General features: G+C 53.0%; 1 protein-coding gene across 1 annotated transcript; it reads left to right on the top strand.

The window, feature by feature from the left end:
- The first annotated feature begins 9,536 nt into the window (after window positions 1-9,536).
- Window positions 9,537-17,872, top strand: TLE5 (TLE family member 5, transcriptional modulator). The gene is made up of 7 exons (XM_070465009.1): window positions 9,537-9,769; window positions 10,903-11,000; window positions 13,315-13,378; window positions 14,689-14,733; window positions 15,353-15,415; window positions 16,611-16,685; window positions 16,769-17,872. The coding sequence occupies exons 1-7, from the start codon at window positions 9,743-9,745 to the stop codon at window positions 16,988-16,990; spliced, it is 594 nt and encodes a 197-aa protein (XP_070321110.1). The 5' UTR covers window positions 9,537-9,742; the 3' UTR covers window positions 16,991-17,872.
- The last annotated feature ends 2,618 nt before the right edge of the window (window positions 17,873-20,490 follow it).

The following is a 20,490-nucleotide window of genomic DNA, read 5'->3' on the forward strand; positions in this document are numbered from 1 at the left end:
TTTATTCCACAGCATTCATGCCAACACTAAAAGTGTTGCCCACATTCAGTAGCATGTCGGGAAATATTTGTTAGTGGTCTTAGAATGGTGAAGAAAGTGTTAGTCACTCAGTCATGTCTGACTCTGCGACCCCATGGACTATAGCCACCAGGCTCCTCTGTCCATGGGATTTCCCAAGCAAGAATACGAAGTGGGTTGCCATTCCCTTCTCCAGGGGATCTTTCCGACCCAGGGATCAAAGCCAGGTCTCTTGCATTGCAGGAAAATTCTTTACCATCTGAGCCACCAAGGAAGCCTAGGATGGTGACTGAGGTTCAAATCCTGGCTCTTCCATTCACAGGCTGTGTGCTCCTGGGTCTGTTTCTCAAATTCTCTGGGCCTCACTTTCCCTAGCAGTCAAGTGGGAGCGATTGTCCTGCCCACCTCAAGGGCTCAGAACAGCATTGGGGTTATGCGAGAGCTTGGTAGACCATGGCCTCTTCCAGTGAAGGGGCCACTGATTTTGTTAAGGGAGGGTGGAGGGCTCTAGGCACCGGGGAGCGAGGACAGCCCTACAGGCCCTTGGGGTCTGCACTACACCCTCAACTGTGACATAGATGGGAAAGCAGAGGCCCCGAGAGGGATAGAGAGTTGCCCAGAGTCACACAGCCCACCAGCTGCAAAGCAGCTGCTGGCACTTGGCCCTTAGGTGTCTCAGGAGAGGCTGTGGGGCCCTCTGAAGGGCAGGCCAGGTGGGCAGCCACGCCTCCCTGCTCCCCATAATCCCCAAATGTCCCCAGGTATCCCCAGAGACACACCCACTGGGGGTAGCACCTAATCTCAGCACCTAATTATACCCAGCCCCAGGGAAAGGCTGAGAAAGACCTTTTAAAAGTCTTTAAACACCCCAACAGCCGCTCCCGGACCTGCCAACGCCAGGCTCCCAAGGGTGCAACCAGAAGCTCCAGGGAGAAGGAAAAGCACAAAAACAAAACACACTCATTGTCAAGCCGGGCCCTGGGGGTGCGGTGTCAAGGCCTAGAGGCCTGTGTTCCCAGCCTCCGCCAGGCTGAGTAACCTCCAGGTGAGCCACGCTCTCACTGAGCCTCTCTTGTCCCCATTTGCAAAATGGGTTACTAGTAAACAAACGTGTGAAGACTTAGATAGGTTCCCAGCCTGCAGGAGGCCTGGGTCATCCACAGCATCAATACTGTTGTCTGTTTTTCTTACCCGGGTTTTATGAATTGTAGCCCGAACATGCTCTCTGCAGGGCTGGACTCAGGAGAGAGGAGTGAGGGGTTTATCTCCTTCAAAAGTTGCATTCGGGACTTCCCTGCTGGTCCAGTGGTTAAGAATCTGCCTGCCAATGCAGGGGACACGGGTTCGATCCCTGGTCTGGGAAGATTCCACATGCCTGCGGTGACTAAGTCTGTGTGCCGCAGCTTCTGAGCCCGAGTACTCTAGAGCCGGCGCTCCACTACAAGAGAAACCATCGCAATGAGAAGCCCGAACACCGCAACTAGAGAGTAGCCACAACTTGTTGCAACTAGAGAAAGCCCATGTGCAACAATGAAGACCCAGTGAAGCCAAAAATAAAATAAATGTATAAGCCATTTCATTTTTTGTTCTTTTTCGGTCACTTGCACTCTAAAAATCCTAAATGGGGTGAGAGATTACAGAACTGAGAGAAATGATGTTGACAGCTGAAGAATCTGAAGGAGGAAATGGCAACTGACTTCAGTACTCCTGCCTGGAGAATTTCACAGACAGAGGAGCCTGGCGGGGTTACAGTCCATGGGGTAACAAAGAGTCGGACACGAGCATGCACGCATGCATGAACATTACAGTGCAAAGCACGTAAACATGGAAGGAAGGTTGGTCTGACCTCAGAGCCTTTGTACTTGCTGTCCCCTCTGCCTAGAACGCCCTTCCCAAGATCTTCCCAGGGACTTAATCCTTTTTGTCAGCTTAAACAGCCTTTCTTCAGAGAGGCCTTCCCTGTCAAGTTCCATGGGAACTATATAATAAAGAATAAGGTCATCTTTTTTTTTTTGCCTGATTAATGTCAATTTATTCCCTACCCTTTTCTCACAGCAAATAGGAGGTATTTGTTAAACAAAGGAAGGTGGGAGAAGGAAAACAGTAATTCGTAATAATAATCACTCATTTCCTCTTTTAACAGATTTGGAAAAATCATATGAAGTAAAGCTGGCCAATCAGAGCATCTATTCACACAATAAACATTGAATTATGGTAATCATGTGACCCAAGCCTGGCCAATCAGAGGATTCTATCAGGCCATAAACCTTGAGTCCCAGATGTCATGTATCAGCCATGAGTGCTAAATGCTTTCTGGGACCTATCTTATTTAATTTTCCCAACAACCCAGTGGATCCTAACAACATGCACCTTCATCATTTATTCTGTATTTACAGTGAGCCAGTCACTGTTCTATGTGCTGGAAGTACAACTATATCTGAGGCAGACAAAAATTTCTTTTTTGGGGAAAGATTGGAAGTTTTGGATAAGCAGATGCAAATTATTATATATAAGATGGATAAACAACATGTCCTACTGCATAGCACAGGAAACTATATTCATATCCTGTGATAAATCATAATGAAAAAGAATATGAAAAAAATATATATGCATAACATTTACTTTTCTGTACAATAGAAATTAGGGCTTCCCAAGTGGCATCAGTGGTAAAGAACCCACCTGCCAATGCAGGAGATGTAGGAGACACGGGTTCCATCTCTGGGTTGGGAAGATCCCCTGGGAAAGGAAATGACAACCCACTGTAGTATCCTTGCCTGGAGAATCCCGTGGACAGAGGAGCCTGGTGGGCTACAGTCCATAGGGTTGCAAAGAGTTGGACTGGACTCAAGTGACTTAACAGGCAGACACAACAGAATTAACACAACGTTGGAAATCAACTATAACAATCACTTTTTAAAAATCCCTCCCTTCTGAAACTAACATTCTAGTGGTGGAGAAAACCAACAAATACATACATAAAGACATCATATATCAGATGGTGGTGAGTCATATGCAGTAAAGAAAGCATTGACCTCGGGACTTCCTGGCAGTCCAGTGGCTAGGACTCTGAGCTTCCATTGCAGGGGGCATGGGTTTGATGCCTGGTTGGGGAACTAAGATCCCATGCTGCATGGGGAGGGGTGGGGGAACATTAACCTCATTACTGGATTAGGGAGGATAAAGGACAAGCAGCAGCTGCCACAGGGCTGGGAAGAGGGAATCAAGTAAAGTGGGTGATAGGCAAGTACAGAGCTGGATCCAGTTGCTTTGGGTTTTTTTTTTTTTAGTTTTTTTTTTTTTTTTTTGTCTGCTCTAGGTCTTGGTTGAGGCACACAGGATCTTTAGTGGTGGCTTGTGGGATCTTCCCTGACCAGGGATCGAACCTAGGACCCCTGCATTGGGAGTGCAGACTCTTAGTCACTGGACCACCAGGGAAGTCCCTGCATCTTGTTTTCATTTAAAATTTTGAAATTTTGTTCATCATGGAAATATTGTCATTTACTTTTGATTTGTTCAAATATTGCCTTATGCAAATCACAACCACATTGAGATATAACTTCACATTTCCTATAAAGGGTGGATAAACACATATGTATAAAATATGTATTTATGTATATTTTAAAGGACAGTAACAATTATTAGCAAAGATGTGGAGAAACTGGAATCCTTGTACATTGCAATTGGGAATGTAAAATGGTACAGATGCTGTAGAAAATAGTTTGGCGATTCCTCAAAAATTAAACATAAACTTACCCTCTGACTCAGCAATTCCGTTTCTGGGTATACACCCAAGGGAAATAAAATAATACCTTCAAATGGTGGCTCATGCACAGTCAGGTCTGACTCTTTGCCACCCCATGGACTGTAGCCCTCCAGGCTCCTCTGTCCAGGGGATTTACAAGGCAAAAATACTGGAGTGGGTTGCCATTCCCTTCTCCAGGGGATCTTCCCAACCCAGGGATCGAACTCAGGTGTCTTGCATTGCAGGCAGATTCTTTACCACTGAGCCACCTGGGAAGCCCTAATCTTATATGTATTTTACCACAATTTAAAAATTGTACTAAACGCGTTAAAATAGTACGTCTCTTGTTGACTGAGATTTGGTGCCCTCTTAAGTTTTATGCCTGAAGAAAATGTCTCCCTACATATCCTCTGCCAGCCCTACCAGAATTAAACAGGAAAGTCACAACACAGCCTCATTGAGAAGGTGACATTTAAGTCAAGATTGGAAGGAGACAAAGGAATTAGCCAAAGTGGGATGCGGGGATGAGCTATTCAGATAGGCAAACAGTCAGTGTAAAGGCCCTGGGCAGGACCCCGTCTGGCATGTTGGAGGAACACCGAGGAGGAGGCCCGTGTGTCTGAAGCAGAGTGAGCGAGAACGAGAGAGGGAGGAGGGGAGGGCAGGGAGGGGATGGGCAGGTCAAGTGGGGCCTTGTGGGCTGGAGAGAGGTCTTGGCTTTTATCCCGAGGGAGGTGGGAGTCCTGGAGGGCTGTGGGCAGAGGAGGGGCGGGACCTGAGTCAAGTTTTTAAAGCCCGTCTGCTCTGCAAGGGAAAGGATTTTCGTCCTCCTTAATCACTGCTGTAAACCTCCACTCACAACCACGCTAGGCACACAGGAGGTGCGATCAATGTTGACTGAGAGAATGAATGAATAACAGCTCCATTTGGGGAGGCGGGGGGACTAGGGCACAGAGCAGTAAAGTTATACTGTCCCGGGGTCACCTAGCCAGGTTACCGCAGCCAGGGTCTCAAGCTTAGGCTGGACAGCTGAGGCCCCCGCTCCACCAAGCCTATCACAGGGAGGTCCCGGTGCCTGCCGGCGGCCACCTGTTTCCTCCCCCGCCTCTGATTAATGGCCCCGAAGCCCCATCCATCAAAGGCCAGCCAGCGCCTGGCTCTGCCCTGAGGCCTCGGGGCCCAGTGCTCATTTGTAAGCAGGCCGAAAGGCTGGTCTCAGGCTGTTGGATACGCGAGACAGATCCCCGCCCCAACTTGGCCCCAGATGTGGCCAGAGAACCACAGGGAAAGGAAAGGAGCTGGGGATGGGTAGGAACTGAGGGGTGTGGATGACAGCTACTCTGACAGTGAGGTCTTCAAAAGCCCCAGTTCCCCCCCCACCCCCACAAATTAATTATATGATGAAGACTATTCCCTCTTGGGCTGCAGCCTTCTGCCCTGCCTTTCCCCCACCCACTGGCATATTGTGTTTGTTTCTTTGTTTTTTTTTAACTATTTATTTATTTGGCTGCACCGGGTCTTAGCTGTGGCACAAGGGATCTAGTCCGTGATCAGGGATGGAACCTGGGCCCCCTGCATTGGGAACGTAGAGTCTTAGCCATTGGGCCTTCTTCTTGACATTTAGAGACCAGCATCTGACCATAAAGTCAGGAAGTCCATATTTTCTTCACTCATCTTTTGACTTTGAAAATATTTCAGGCCTACGGAAGCTGTAAGACGATGACAATGAAACCCCATAGATGCTTTCTCTAGGTCAAGACTCACTACTTGATCGAACCTGGGCCCTCTGGATTGGAAGTGTGGAATCTTAGCCTTTGGACCACCAGGGAAGTCCCTAGCATTCTGTTCTTTCTGCCCCCAAAGCTCCTCCAGACAGCGGGCCTGGGCTAGCCTGGGCCTCTCCTGAACCTTAGTTTAGGTATCCGCTCTGGTCTCCTGGCTTCCTGACTTGCCTATATCCATTCCCACTACCGGCAAGCATCTTCTGCCACCTGCCGTGGTGGTCTCTCTCTGCTGTTTTGTGTCAGTGCTTCTCAGCTGGGGGTGACTTTGCCCCAGGGAATTTGGGGCTGGGGGGCTCCCGGCATTGAATAGGTGGGGGCCAGGGATGCTGCTCCACACCCCACAGTGCCCAGGACAGCCAACCCCAGAGAATGATCCAGGCCAGAATTTTAAGAGTGGTAACTGACAAACCCTGCTCTAAAGTCTTCCATGGCTCCCAGGTTCCCTCCAGGGACTACCACAACTCCTCAGATCAGAAAGCAGGGTCCTCCATCATCTGGTTAGTCTCCTCTCCAGTTAGTCTCCCTACCACACTTTGCCTTTATGCCCCACCTAAAAAGGCCTTTTCATACTGTCCATGAGGTTCTTATGAGCGCCAAAGAATTGATGATTTTGAATTGTATTGTTGGAGAACACTCTTGAGAGTCCCTTGGACAGTAAGAAGATCAAACCAGTCAATCCTAAAGGAAATCAATCCTGAACACCCATTGGAAAGACTGATGCCGAAGCTGAAGCTCCAATATTTTGGCCACCTGATGCGAAGAGCTGACTCATTGGAAAAGACCCTGATGCTGGGAAAGATTAAGGGCAGAAGGAAAAGAGGGTGACAGAAGTTGAGATGATTGGATGGCATCACCAACTCAATGGACGAGTTTGAGCAGACTGCAGGAGATAGTGGAGGACAGGGAAGCCTGGCGTGCTGTAGTCCATGGGGTCACAAAGAGTCTGACATTACTTGGCAACCGAACAATGAACAGAGGGGCAGGATCGCATAGACATCAAGGGCCCAAGGACCTGGGCTGACCTCCTGGCACTGCCACCCACCATCTGTGTGACTTTGGCCAAGTCTCTTAACCTCTTGGTGCCTTCATTTCTTCATTCTTAAAATGGGTATAATGGCAGGGTTAAAATGCTAAAACAGAGACTGGTAAAAAATTAAAACAGGTGGGTTGGTTTATTCATAACCTGGGTCGCAATTCTGGGCGTCTCTACATGCTGAAAGGCCCAGCCCTTACCCCCACTGTACTGAGGTGTCTGACCAGCTTCAAGTCTGGTCTGCTAAAATGGTCACCAAGCACCCGAATACAGGGAACTGCCTGCCTGGATGCAGGTGGTCTCCCAGGAGAGAGGGTGTCTGGTCCCCATGGCAGGTGGAGAGGACTGGCAGCAAGGCTGGTTTCTTGGGCCTGTGACTCAGGCAGCCCTACAGGACTGTGCCTTCAAAGGAAGGCCTAGGACTTCCCTGGTGGTTCAGTGGTTAAGAATCTGCCTTGCAATGCAGGGGACTAGGGTTCAATCCCTGGTTGGGGAACTAAGCCCCTATGTGCCTCGGGGCACCCACATGACCAGCCCAATGAAAGCAGCTAAATAAATGCTTTTTTTAAAAAAAAGGAAAGGACTTGCCCTTAGTTTGATGTTCTGTTGTCACCATCCTAAAATTCCTGATCTTTTCTGAACCAGAGGCCCTGCATGTTCATTTTGCCCAGGGCCACGAAAACTCTTTAGCCCATTCCCATTCAGGATTCCAATACAATTTGTGGGGTACACATATTCCAGGACGGTTAGGAACAATAAACTTTCTACAACTGTTTTTCTTTGGCCTTGCCACTCGCTTCCCCAACCATGCCACTTGGTTCCCCAATCAAAGCAGTGGAAGCAACGAGTCCTAACCACTGGACTGCCAGGGTTACTAGTCCAGGAACAGTAAACTCACTAAAAATGTGTGACTTTTCCAGCATCAGAATTAAGGAAACCCCACATTTTCTTAACTCATCTCTGGTCCCACTGGATCCTACCTTACTATTTCATATGTTGATATTTTTCATGGTGAATTTTTTGGCATTAATTTTTATTTTAAAAAATACGGTGTTAAGGGCTTTCACTGCCATGGCCCAGATTCAGTCCCTGATCAGAGAACTGAAATCCCACAAGCTCCATGGAATAGCCAGGGAAAAACAAAAAGAACTAAACTAAAAAAGGGTGGTGATGCACAGGGAAGCCTGGCGTGCTGCAGTCCATGGGGTCGCAAAGAGTTGGACATGATTGAGCGACTGGATTGAACTGAAAACTAAGGAAAAGAAATTTAAAAATATGATGCTGGGAAAGATTGAAGGCAGGAGAAGGGGACGACAGAGGATGAGATGGTTGGATGGCATCAACGACTCAATGGACATGAGTTTGAGCAAGTTCTGGGTACTGGTGATGGACAGGAAATCCTGATGTGCTGCAGTCCATGGGGTCGCAAAAAATCGGACATGACTGAGAGACTGAACTGAACTGAAAATTTATGGTGTTAAAAATGCTGTTTTATCTTCAGGTGCTTTGGGGGCAGAAGGGGCTTCAGTTTAGCTTATTCATCTCCACCTAGTCCTAACCCTTCAACTGCCCAGGAAAGGTGACAAGGGTCCTAACTCCATTTTACAGATGGGAAAATTCAAGGCTCAAAGAAGTCAAACTCATACATGAGGCAAGGTGCACAGCTGATGATGCTGGTGGTGATTATTAAAAGCCTGTGTATTTCAACACTTGCACTGGCTTCACCGTGCATTACTTCAATAGCTTCTTCCAGGCCTGAGTCAGGCCCAGCCCCTCCTCTGCCCACAGCCCTCCAGGGCTCCCACTACTCTCAGAGTAAAAGCCCAGGTCCTCCCCACCACCCACCAGGCCCTGCAACATCTGTCCCCCCCATCACCAGCTACAGAAGCTGTGGGGCTCAATGCAAAACTAAACTGTGAGGACCCCTGTTCAAAAATTATTTAGGAATTTCCAGAGACCACAAGGGCAGATCATTAACCAGAGCACAGCCCTTCTGGGAGCTGGGGCCCTGTATGAATGCTTGTGAAGTTGTTGGCCCTGCCTCCCTGCCCTCGTTTCCTCCCAAGCACTCCACCCCCACCCCGTGCCAGGCCGTGCTGCCTCAGTGCCTTTGTGCTGGCTGTCCCTGCCTCCTTGACTAAGCCACTACCCCCATAGCCTGCCAGTTCCTTCTCTCGCCTTTGGGTCTTAGAAGCCAAGGAGGCCCTCTGACCTCCCTGTTTAAAATCGCACCTTCCGGCCCTCCCTCCTGGTTTGTTTCTCCATCGCTGTTACCACTGTCTGACCTGCTAGGGATGCGGTTCATGGGTTTGTCTCTGTGTCTCGTGTCATCTCCACCAGGGCCGGGACTTTGTATCCCCTCCCACCCCCACATCCTGGAGCGAGGCCTGGCACACAGTAGGCGCTCCATACATGTGTGTGGAAGCCATGGCTCCCAGAAACTCGGTGGTTATCACCACCTCCTTTCTACAGAAGAGGAAATCGTGGCTCAGAAAACATCCCGTGAGCCAAGGTTACAGAGCATGTCCATGGCACGCGTCCGGGTCGCGCCATGACTGCGCCGGCGGTTTCGATGGGGGCAGCTGGGGCAGCCGGGCCCCCCGGCTCTGACACATGGGGAAACCGAGGCCCCGGGGCGGCCGTCCCGGCCACTCGGCCAGCAGGGGCCGCGGCGCGGCGGGGGCGCGCCGGGCCCAAGGTCACCGCGCCGGCCTGCCCGGGGGAGGCGGATGGGTGGGGATCCGCGGGCCTCCCCGGGCGCGCGCCCCCCCCTCGGCGGCGCGCACGGGGCCCGGGAAGCAGAAGCGGCGGCGGCGGCGGCAGCAGCAGGTGGAGCCGAAGCCTCCGCGCAGCCGAGGCCGCGGCCACTGCCGGCGTCGCCGCCATTAGACAATAGGAGCGGCGGCCGGGCGTGCGGGGAGGCGGGCGGCGGGGAGGGGCGGGGAGGGGCGCCGGGCGCGCAGGAAGCGGGGCCCGGGGCGCGCCGGGGCCGGGCGCGCGGGGAGGGGGCGCAGGAAGCGGGCGAGGCCGGGCGCGGGAGGCGGCGGCGGCGGCCCCGGGAGCTCCCGATCGGCGCCGGGACAAAGGCGCGGCCGCCGGCGCCCCGAGCAGCCCGAGCCGGGGCGCACAGCCGGGGCGCAGCCCGCGCCCCCCGCCGCGACTGACATGATGTTTCCACAAAGCAGGCATTCGGTAAGCGGGGCCCGCCGGCCCGGCGCCCACCCCATCCGGGCCCGGCACCCCCCAGTTCCTGGCCGGGCCATCCCCCCAGCTCTGGGCCCTGCGTCCCCCCAGGTTCCGGTCCGGTTCCCCCAGTTCCCAGCCGAACCATTCCCTCCCCCAGGTTCGGGCCCTGCCCCCCCCCCCCCCTCACAGGTCCAAACTCAGCTCCCCTCTCTAGATCCAAGCCCTGCGCCCCCAACTCCAGATCCCAGTCGGGCCACCCCCACCCCCAGCTCTCAGCTCGGCATCTCCCCCCCAACTCCTGGGCCCAGTCCCCTCTAGCTCTGGGCCCAGCGCTACTCCCCACCCCCGCCGCCAGCTCCCGGACTCCCTCCCATCCCCCGTAGCTCTCGGCCCCCCTCCCGGCTTCCGGGACCAGAGCACCCCCGCCTTGGTTCCAAGCCAGGTCCCCTCCAGCTCCCAGCTTAGACCCCCCCCCCGCGCCAGCCCGGGCCCTGGGCACCCCCCCAAGCCAGGCTGGGCCTCGGCGGCCTTGGCCTCAGGCCTAGGGCGCCCCGGAAGCCCCACCAGGCACCTCTAAGGCTGGGGGTGCTTTCGGGGTCCGGGAGTCGGGGGAGGCCCGAGGCGCACCCCTCCCGGAAGAGCGCGGCCCAGAGGAAGGGTGCTCAGAATCAGGGGTGCCCCCCCGGAAATTTCAGGTGGTGAGAGAGGCCCCTCCCCCAAGGGGACTAGGCTAGGAAACCTCATTCCCCCCCAACTTGGGGGGGTCTCTCTAGGACGCGTTCTCCTCCCCCCAGAGGCAACTGGGCGCTCAGAGTGCACCCCCTCCCGGCGCTTTGGAGGCGCGGTAGAGGGCGCACCCTGCCCCCACCAAGGGCGGGCCTTCAGACGCACCCCCACAGCCGGGGTGGCGGGGGACGAGCGACTCCGGGCGCACCCACCCCCCTTGGAGAGGCGGGGGCAGGAAGCGAGGGCGGGGGCCGCGCCAGGAGCTGTAAACACGGGCCCGGGAAGTGGGGCAGGGGTGGGGGGGGGGGGGCGCTGCAGCTGCGCCTGCCGCCGCCTTGGGGCCTCCGTGGCGGGGGAGCGGTGGATGTCTGCCCTGTGGGGTCCTGACCCGGGCCGCCGCCCCCTCCGCGCAGGGCTCGTCGCACCTCCCCCAGCAACTCAAATTCACTACTTCGGACTCCTGCGACCGCATCAAAGATGAGTTTCAACTGCTGCAGGCTCAGTACCACAGGTGAGCTGGGGGCTGGGAGCTGGGGGAAGGTGGAGCCCCTTGCTCTGATGGAGCCCCTTGCCCCAGACTGAGGCCTGGAGCGGAGATTGTGGCCTCTGCTTTTATATACAGACTCCAAAAAATAGAGGCCTTGAAGGTCTTAGGTGGCGGGCACTGTCTTTACCACTTCAGGGATATGTATGACATTCATTTATTTAGTCTTTTAAGACAGTCCTATTTTGTAGACGAGAAATCTGAGGCATCAAAAATGTCAATAATTTGCCCAGACTCAGTTATCTGGTTTTAGGGCTCCTCTCCCCACCCCCACACCAATGGATAAGACTCCCCCAGCATCTGGAATTGGTGATTGATTCTCCACCTCCCCAAAGCACTCCACCCCCACCCCAAAATCTGTAGCCTGTTACCTCTCTGCCTGGTTTTGGAGAAAGTTCCTGCCACCCAGCAGGAAGGTGATTCTCCCTCCAGAATTGAATCTGACATTGCTAAAGGGTTTTGCCATGTGCCGGATCTAAAGAGAAAGGAACTATTTATTTTTATTTTCATTTTACACTTGGAAAAACTTAAGCCCAGAAATTTTCTGAGGTTGCACAGCAACAAAGTAGCAAGATTTATACCCCATCTCTGGGTTGAAGAAAGCAGATCCTCAAGACTCTGCTACAGAGGGGGGCTTTGCCTGGGAATCAGAGGAGGAATTTATATATCACTGGGGTTTTGGGCCCTCCCTGGACCTGTTTGCCCACACAGAAGTATTTTTTGAAGGATCCTGGGATTTCTCCAAGAAGAAATTGGAAAGAGTGATATATTTGTTTTTTAGGGGGTACTACGCATTCTCCCCATTTGCTGAAGAGTGAACATACATCCTTTTGTTTCGTCTTCCCTGCTGTCCTCTCATTGTGCCCATTTCAAAGATGAGGAATCAGAGGCATAGATGATTGAAGGGCAGGCCTAGGGACTTTGTTCTGATCCTGTGATATGGAGGGTTTAGGGGCTTTGCGCAACAGATCTGGCCTTTCTGAGCCTCTCCAGGGGGTCCCCTCTCCCTGCCTGGCCCAAGCCCACATCACAGTGACCACTGCAGCCGATCCAATTCTAGAGATGTTGTCAGAGCGCTCTGTGACCTCAGATAGGTCACACCCCCTCTCTGAGCGTCACAGTTTCCATTCGCTGGGCTTGGGCTTCTTGCTGTACACGGAGGGCTTCTACCCTGTTGGGGCTGTCCCCAACAGGACAGTCCCTCAGGAAAGGCCAGAAATGCCGAATTTGGAATGAAATTGCCTGAGTTTATTTTTAACAGTGGTCACACATGGACATTTTTAAAAAGAATTAGACTAAGTGTGGCTCACCTGTAAACCCAGGTATACAAGTCGTGGTCAGTCTGGCGGAATGAAACTTTAAGTCTCCTGGGGTGACCACAAGATCAATGAAGTATTTATTGGGTACTTACTGTATGCCAGCATGAAGAACGTTTCTGGTCTTAATTCATCTTGTCCTCACCACCCCACCCTGGGAGGCTGGAGCTCAGCAGACTCAGCGACCAAGGCCCAGAGAGGTAGAGGAGTTTGCCCAGAGTCACACAGCATCAGAGTGGCGGGGCTGAACTTTGGACCCAGTCTATCTAGCTTGAGTTTGTGCCCTCACCTTTCTACCTGTCACTCTGACACCCCCTTGGGGGCTTTTGAGAAATGTCCAAAGCTCATCCTTGCTGGGGCAACCCAAGAGAGGAGGGGGGTCACCAACTCTATTACCCACTGATGGAAATTTATACCCCTCCCCCCAGTCAGGGAAATCAGAGGTCACAAGAGGGGCTGGGTGCCTTTGAAGATTCCTAAGTGCATTCAGTCCAGAGCCCTGCCAGTGGGCTCTGGGCCCTTGCAACCTCTCAGCAGTCTGTCTATTCCTTCTTTGCTGGATAGTTTTGCCCAGTGGGTGGGAGTATGACCTTTGAAGCCAGCTTCCTGGCTGTGTGACCTTGAGCCTGTTCACTCAACCTCTCTGTGCATCCATTACATCATCTTTATAAAGGAGACTGACGTTAACAGCCCTGACTCCGCTGGATTTCATGATAGGAAAAAGTTTCTTTGAATCCCTGTCTGACCTACAGTCGGTATTTGCTCCGACTTATGTTTTTATTATTTTCATTGTTTTCTCCACCCCCACTTCTTCAAGATGGGTTTCATCATCCCCAGTTTCCAGCTAATGCACCTGAGGCTCCCCTTCCCCCCTCTTCTCTCTGACCCTCACCAAAGTTTGGGGCTCCCTTGCACAATGGGGGGGACCTCATCCCAGCCCCGGCCCTCCCCCTCTTCTTCTTCAGTCTGAAACTCGAATGTGACAAGCTGGCCAGCGAGAAGTCAGAAATGCAGCGTCATTACGTGATGGTAAGCCAGCCCAGGGGTCCGGTGGGCAGGGCCAGAGGACCCCAGGTCCCCCTCCAGCACTGGCAGCTGCTGTCTGAACCCTGGCCATCTCCTCTGGGATGTGCGAGGAGTCAGGGTCTGCTCTCCGTTCAGCCAGCCCCTGGCCGGGCTGAGTTCATCTTGTTGGCCTGGCTGCCGGCCCGGGCAGTGGCCGAGGTGCCAAACCACCGGGTTGCAGCCTGGGCCTGCCAGGTCCCTGGCTGTCCTTGGCAGCGGAGGAGCCAGTGGCTGTGAAAGCCAGGAACTGGGGTGGGGGGGGATGTTGTTGATCCCTCCCCTCCCCACCCCCACTGTCTGAGCATCCCAGGCTTAACCCTTCCTAGTCCAAGCTTGGGAGGAGGACTCCTGAAGGGCCCCCCTCCCCAGGCAGGAGGCTGACACTCTTTTGAGGTGGGTGGGTGGAAGGGAGGGAGGGGGCTGCACTGCCTTCTTGGGCCTGACATTGGAGACCCTGCCCCTGCACACTGCTGGAATCACTTGCTTTGCTTCATATGCACCAGGTGGTGATTTCTGCATTAAAACCCCTGCCTAAGTCCAGCCCAGAGCCCACTTCCCCCAGGCCATGGGGGAGGCAGAGCTGGACAAGGCACCTCTGGATTCAGAGGGATGGGGCTGGGAGACTCCAGAAGGGTGTGCTCCTGTTTGGAGAAAGGCTGCATGGAGAAGGAAGCATTGCAGCTGGGGTCCTGATGAATGGATAGGAGCCAGCTGGGCAGAGAAGGGGAGGCCGCACAAACCTGGCTTTCTCCCCCTATCTTCCCTGGGGGGTGATGGGGAGTCATAGGAGGGTTTAGAGCAGGGGAGGGGCAGGGTCACATGTGGGGCGTGAGGAGACGGGGCTGCTGGCCCCAGAGGCAGACCCAACAGGATTTGTTTATCCTTGATTATTTATACCCAGGAAGACAAACTTCCCTGGAGTCCGGGGCCACCCGCAGACAAGACACATAAAGATAAAAGATTAGGAGCCTTGGAATGTGTGTGTGTGTGTGTGTGTGTGTGTGTGTGTGTGTGTATAGGGGGTGAGGTCATTATTCCAGAAATGGGGCACTCAGGTCCCCACTGGCATCCCTAGCATCCTCACCAGGCACCTGGGCCCCAGCTCCAGGTGTGGGTGTCTCCCCGCTTCTGCCTCCATCTCTCTCGCCTGCCCTCCCCTCCCCCTACCTCTCCCTTTCTCCCCCTCTTTGTCTCTGTCACTTTCCCCTGTGTCTTTTGTCTCTGGAGCCCCACATCCATTACCCGCCCCTATTTCTGTCTCCCCCCCCATACAGTACTACGAGATGTCCTATGGCTTGAACATCGAGATGCACAAGCAGGTATGCCCCCTTCTCCGCCCCACACCCCCCGCCCAGGCAGGTAGGAACCCGCCACCCCTTGGCTGAGCACCAAGTCTGCCTTGGTATCCTGTTACCTCCGGAGCCCCCCCACTTCTGTTCTTTCTCAGGCCTCCCTGGGAGGTTTTTCTCCCTGAGGGGGAGGGGCAGAGGCTTTCCCAGGACCTGCCACCCCCACCCCATTGTGTCTCTTTTGTGACAGCCCTGGGAGAGGGGGGTAATGTGACATGCCAACCCACCCTCCAAACCCTATCTCAGGTGTGTTATAGAATTCTGATGCCAGCTGCCCCCATCTCTTCCTCCCTCCCTCCCACAGAATGCTCACTACCTACAAGGCATCGGGCATCTTTCCAGGGCCACCCAGACCCCAAGCCACTGAACCTGGATTTCCCTCTGTCCTGGGCTCTTAGCTACCCTCAGAGGCTCAGCCCCAGGGGCCACTTTTGCTGCTGATCGGGTGCCCATGGGCCTGATGAGTTGATATGACCCTGGGCCGAGCCAGCCTCCTCTTGGATTAGACAGAACCACTGGGCCTCCCAGGGCTGGTCTGTACCTGCCCTGGCAGGCTGCTGCCCAGGGCTGAAGTGTCTGTGTGTTCCAGGCTGAAATCGTCAAGAGGCTAAATGGGATATGTGCCCAGGTCCTGCCCTACCTGTCCCAAGAGGTGAGCCCCCTGGGGTCTGCTGGGAGGAGATAGACTCTGAACTTCCCTCAGCCCCGCCCCTCTGTAGCCATCTGCGTGCCCTAGGGCACACGCCTGCCTTCTCTGGACCTCCCAGCCATCAGCCAGTCTGTGTAGGAGAAACCCCAGGGGTGAAGGGAGGGACCTCACCCAGCTGTGGAATTCCCAGCCATGTGAGTCATTGTACCGTAAAGATGTCAGCTACAATGCCGAACACTGCACCAAGAATTTTGTTTCTGCCTTTCACCTTCCTGAGATTCATCTGCCTGGTCCTGCCGGCCATTGGGTGTACAGAAAGGCACTCCGCACACAGAGGCAGACATACAAACAGACACAGATGCAACAGACATACACACAGATGCAACACATAGACATACTGCACATGGACACACAAAGGGACTACGTACCCAGCTCTTCCTCTTCTGTTTCCTGGGATTCTTGGTGTGAAGCCCACTGTATGCGCGCGCACACACCCGTCTGGGTCACGTAAGGCCCCTCTGCCCTCTGCCAGATTTACTGCTGATAATTCATCATTTTCTTTTTAAACTCTGCTGGTACCTTGGGGTCCTACAGGGGATGCTCAGGGACAATTCCAGGAGGACACCATGGAAGCCCCAGAGAAGGGGATTCTTAGGACCTTGAAGATCTAGCTTTATGGTTTCCTTTCATAGCAGGGGCTCCCTGGTAGCCAAGGCACAAAAGGAGCTTGGCAGATTTTAGCATCTGATAGCCAGAGAGAGAAATTTTCAGGGAAAGCTGGGGAATTGCCCCGAACCTCGACTTACACCCAGCCCTGCCAGAATTCACTGGGCCTTCCCAGGCTGTGGAGGAATAGGAGCTTGGGTTAGCAGACCTCAGATCTCTTCCATTAGCAGTCCTGGTCTGAGCTCTTAGAAGCTTTGACTTCTTTGCATGTGGCATTGGTCATAGTCCACGGTTTCCTAAGATTCTGGTACCAAGCCCTTTGTGCATCTCTATGTATCCCATTTTCCAGATGAAGAGACTGAGGCTTGGTGAATCCACTGGAGAGAGGGGAGTTTCCCGAGGGGAGAGATGGGACATCATGGAGAGGGAGGGCAGATGGGAGTGGGGCTTCTTCTGGGCTCCGTGCCACAAATCCCAGCAAGATGGGGTGAATCATCTGACACCTCTCCACCCCCCACCCCCTGCTTTCCAGCACCAGCAGCAGGTCTTGGGAGCCATCGAGAGGGCTAAGCAGGTCACTGCTCCTGAGCTGAACTCCATCATCCGAGTATGTCTGAGGTCTTGGGGGGCGGATAGGGGAGGGACAGGTGGGCTCAAGGGGGCTAACACTCCCCTGTTTGTGTACTGCAGCAGCAGCTCCAAGCCCACCAGCTGTCTCAGCTGCAGGCTCTGGCCCTGCCCCTGACCCCCCTGCCTGTGGGGCTGCAGCCCCCTTCTCTGCCGGCGGTCAGCGCGGGCACCGGCCTCCTCTCTCTGTCTGCGCTGGGCTCCCAGGCCCACCTCTCCAAGGAAGACAAAAACGGGCATGACGGTGACACCCACCAGGAGGACGATGGCGAGAAGTCGGATTAGTGGGTGGCTGGGATGGGGAGGGTGGGGGGTGGGACAGAGGGGAGACAGACACAGAGAGGAAGGTTCAGCACGCGAGACACAGTAATAGCTTGGGATTGGCCAAACTCCGGTAGTATTTATGGTAGCTGCCTGCTGGGGCTGTCGCCCTGCTTCTGTGCCCTACCCTGGCTTGGCTCCTACCCCCAATTCCTGGCCTCCCTCCTCCTCCTCTGTAGCTTGAATGGGTCAGTACCCACTCATACCACAGATGAGGCAAGCTAAGGCCTGGAGATGCAGGTGGGAGGCCAGGTCCTAAGGGAGCAAAACCTCAAGAGGTCCAACACCCCCTGCATTTCCCTGATTCACACACGTAACTGACAGTCTGCCCGCCAGGGGGGACCCCCACCTCGGGGGACACCCAGCCTCCCATCCTGGCACTGCATGCAAACACAATGCTAGCTGCCCCTCCCCACCCTGGGCACCCTGCGTCTCTTCCCTCCCACCCACTCACCCTCCATGAGTTCCTGATGCCTGCACCCACAAAAGAAAGGGGCCACCGACAGCGATCTTAGCCCCAGGGGAACAGAGTGGGGCCAGCAACTCAGAATTCCCTTTCTCCCCTTCCCAAATAAAGATGAGGGTACTCAAGTTGTCTTGGTTTTTATTTCCCCCCTCCCTTTTCCAGTATACTAGCTTGTCTTTTAAGAAAAGGGATATTAAAAAAAGGAAAAAGACAGAAAAATGAAAAAAAAAAAAAGCAACACCCACACCTGTGTCTGTATATAGCCTTTTAGACTGTCAGCTTTTGTTGTGTTCAATCGTTTGATCTCTACGGAGAGAAGTGAAAATGCTGTATCGAGGGTGGGCTTAGCTGTGCCTTTCAAATAAAGACGTGAGAAGGTTGGTCGCTGTGTTTCTGCCTCTGTGTTGTGGGCTGCCCCGCGGTGACCCCCTTCCCAGGGCAGGAGGGGGCCTCCTTCAAGCCTGAGCCCCCATCCTCTCTTATGAGCCTGGATATGAAAAGTCCCGAGTCCAGCTTGTAAATATAATTTAATTCCTGAACTCACTGCCTAGGCCAGAGAGGGTCAGATGGAGGCTTGAGGTCACACAGCAAAGCCTAGGTGTTTGAGGTCTGGTCAGCTGTTTTGACAGGTAGGCAAAAGGACTCAGAAGCTAAGGGGTCACTGGGCATAAATGGTGGGACTGGTTTCTGAGCCTCAGGCCAGATGGTTCCTAAGTGAAATTCTTTACCCTTAAGAGACAGATGTTACAACCATGAACAGTCACTGTGCCCACACACACACATGCTTCTTCCAGATCAGAGAACTGATTCCTGGCTGGGCCTCAACTCTCCAAGGACCACGTGGAGCCTGCCTTTATGCCCCTGCATCCAAGTTGGGCCACCTAGGGAGGGGGAGCCAGGAGGAAAGGTAGTTCCCTAGGACACCTGGCACTTCAGTCAAGAGAACATCTGTCTCCCCACCCAGGATATGGGGCTGAGGGCAGGGAATGGGTTGGAGAGTGGGAGCCGTCATTTTGACTTTGCAATATCTTCCATCTTGCAAGATCTTTGCCAGGGCTTCTTGGCATAGAACTCTCACTCTCAAGGGACTGGGAGCATGAGGAGACCAAGGAATTCTCAACTATCTGCCTGATCCAGTGGCTTTTCAGGCAGCCAAGGGTACAGTGAAAGAGGGAAGGGGTGGTGATGGACACCCAACTTCAGAGAAAATGTCTTCTGTCCCTCAGAGAAAGAAGGTGGAGAGGGGACAGGAGGACCCTCCTTCTGTACCCTACCCCCTCCCCCACTACAGTCAGATCACGTGCAAAAATCAATGTAATGAAACCACTCACTCCCTGGTTAACATGTATCCTCATGTTAATGTAGCAACTTCCCCAGTGATCCAGTGGTTAAGACTCTGTGTTCCCAATGCAGGGGGCCAGGGTTTAATCCTTGGTCAGGAAACTAGATCCCACATGCTGCAACAACAACAGCAAAAAACCCCAAAACTCATGTCTGTGACTTGGGGAGTATAAACTGTTAACATCTGCCTCCAAAAGACTGCTTGGCACCCAGCAATCCCCTTGGATTTCAGTGTTAGATCCATCCAACAGATATGCCACCAGAGTGTTTAGAGCAGCTGTAATAAGTCATTATTGCCCCAAACTGGAAACTACCAGCTGTCCATCAAAGGGTAGAAGGGTAATTTGTGACACCAGCTGCCCATGGAATACTATGCAGTCAGAAAAAGGACCAGAAACCACCTCACTCAACACCTGCAGCACACACAAACACTGAAGGAGCCACGTACAAAAGAAAAAATGCTGTGTGATTCCATTTATATAAAGAACAACAGGACCAAGTGACCTATATAGTTTCATATGTCATGGGGTTACCAAGGTGGACTTCTACCCACAATGGAAGCTTGGGGGCTGATCACACGAGTATATTCATTTTGTGACAATTGATCAAATGATAACCTGGGCACTCTTCTGTGTGTTCTACTTCACAATTTTTATCTTTTTGCCATGTGGCAGGCAGGATCTAGTTCCCAGACGGGGGATAGAACCCCTGCATTAGGAGTATGGAGTCTTAACCGCTGGACTGCCAGGGAAATCCCGGCAGGAAGGGGGAGTATCTTTTTTTTTTTTCCTCACAATTTAAAACAATGTTTTAAAGAATAGATTATCTTTGGCCTCTGTGGCCCTAGGAATAAATTCTAGGCCCAGGACACCCTGAGGATCTGCTACCCACCATTCTAATTATTCCTCCTCAGCAGGCTGGAGCCAGGTTGAAACATTTTGCCTTTCCTTGAATAGAGACCTTTGCACATGCTGTTCTGGAACAGTGATTTTTTTCCCCCTCCCCTGGGTTCTAATCCCCCAAAACCCTGAGAAGTCATTTTTCTGACCTTCCCTCACAAAGCAAGTTTCCCTGGTACTATAAAATTTCAATTGGGATGGGAACAGTAGCTGTTACTAATACATCCCATAATGGTTCTGGACACAGGGTCTCCAGCGTGGGCTTAAATCCTGGCTCTTCCTCTCACAGCAAGGTGATTCGAGCAAGCAAGCAGCTTCACTGCTCTAGGTCTTGGTTTTCCCTATCTGTGAAATGGGTATAATCACACCATTGTCATGAAGATCCTATCATGGACTCTGGAGAAAAGTGCTTTAGCACAGCCTCACCCATTCATTCATTCTTCCTTTTTTTTTTTTTTTTTTAAACTTATTGAGCTCCTACTCTGAGCCCTGTGAACAGCAGGGAAGGAAAAAGAAAGACTTAAGTCCCCACCCTTGTGGCCAGATAGACACAAGCGTTGGGGAAAATACAAAATGGGTCAGCGGGTGTGTGGATAGAAACCGAGGCAGAGAGGAAAGTGAAGTCACTTGTCTGATCTGTTTCTGGGAAATTATTCCGAGGATTAGCAGAAAGCCTGCAAGGGCTCAAGAGAAGTCAGCTGATATTATTAGTATTATTACTGATGTTGCCGGCAGATGAAGGGCGTTGGGCTTCTCCA

This window comes from Odocoileus virginianus, chromosome 3 (assembly GCF_023699985.2).
Source record: "Odocoileus virginianus isolate 20LAN1187 ecotype Illinois chromosome 3, Ovbor_1.2, whole genome shotgun sequence".
Lineage (NCBI taxonomy): Eukaryota > Metazoa > Chordata > Mammalia > Artiodactyla > Cervidae > Odocoileus > Odocoileus virginianus.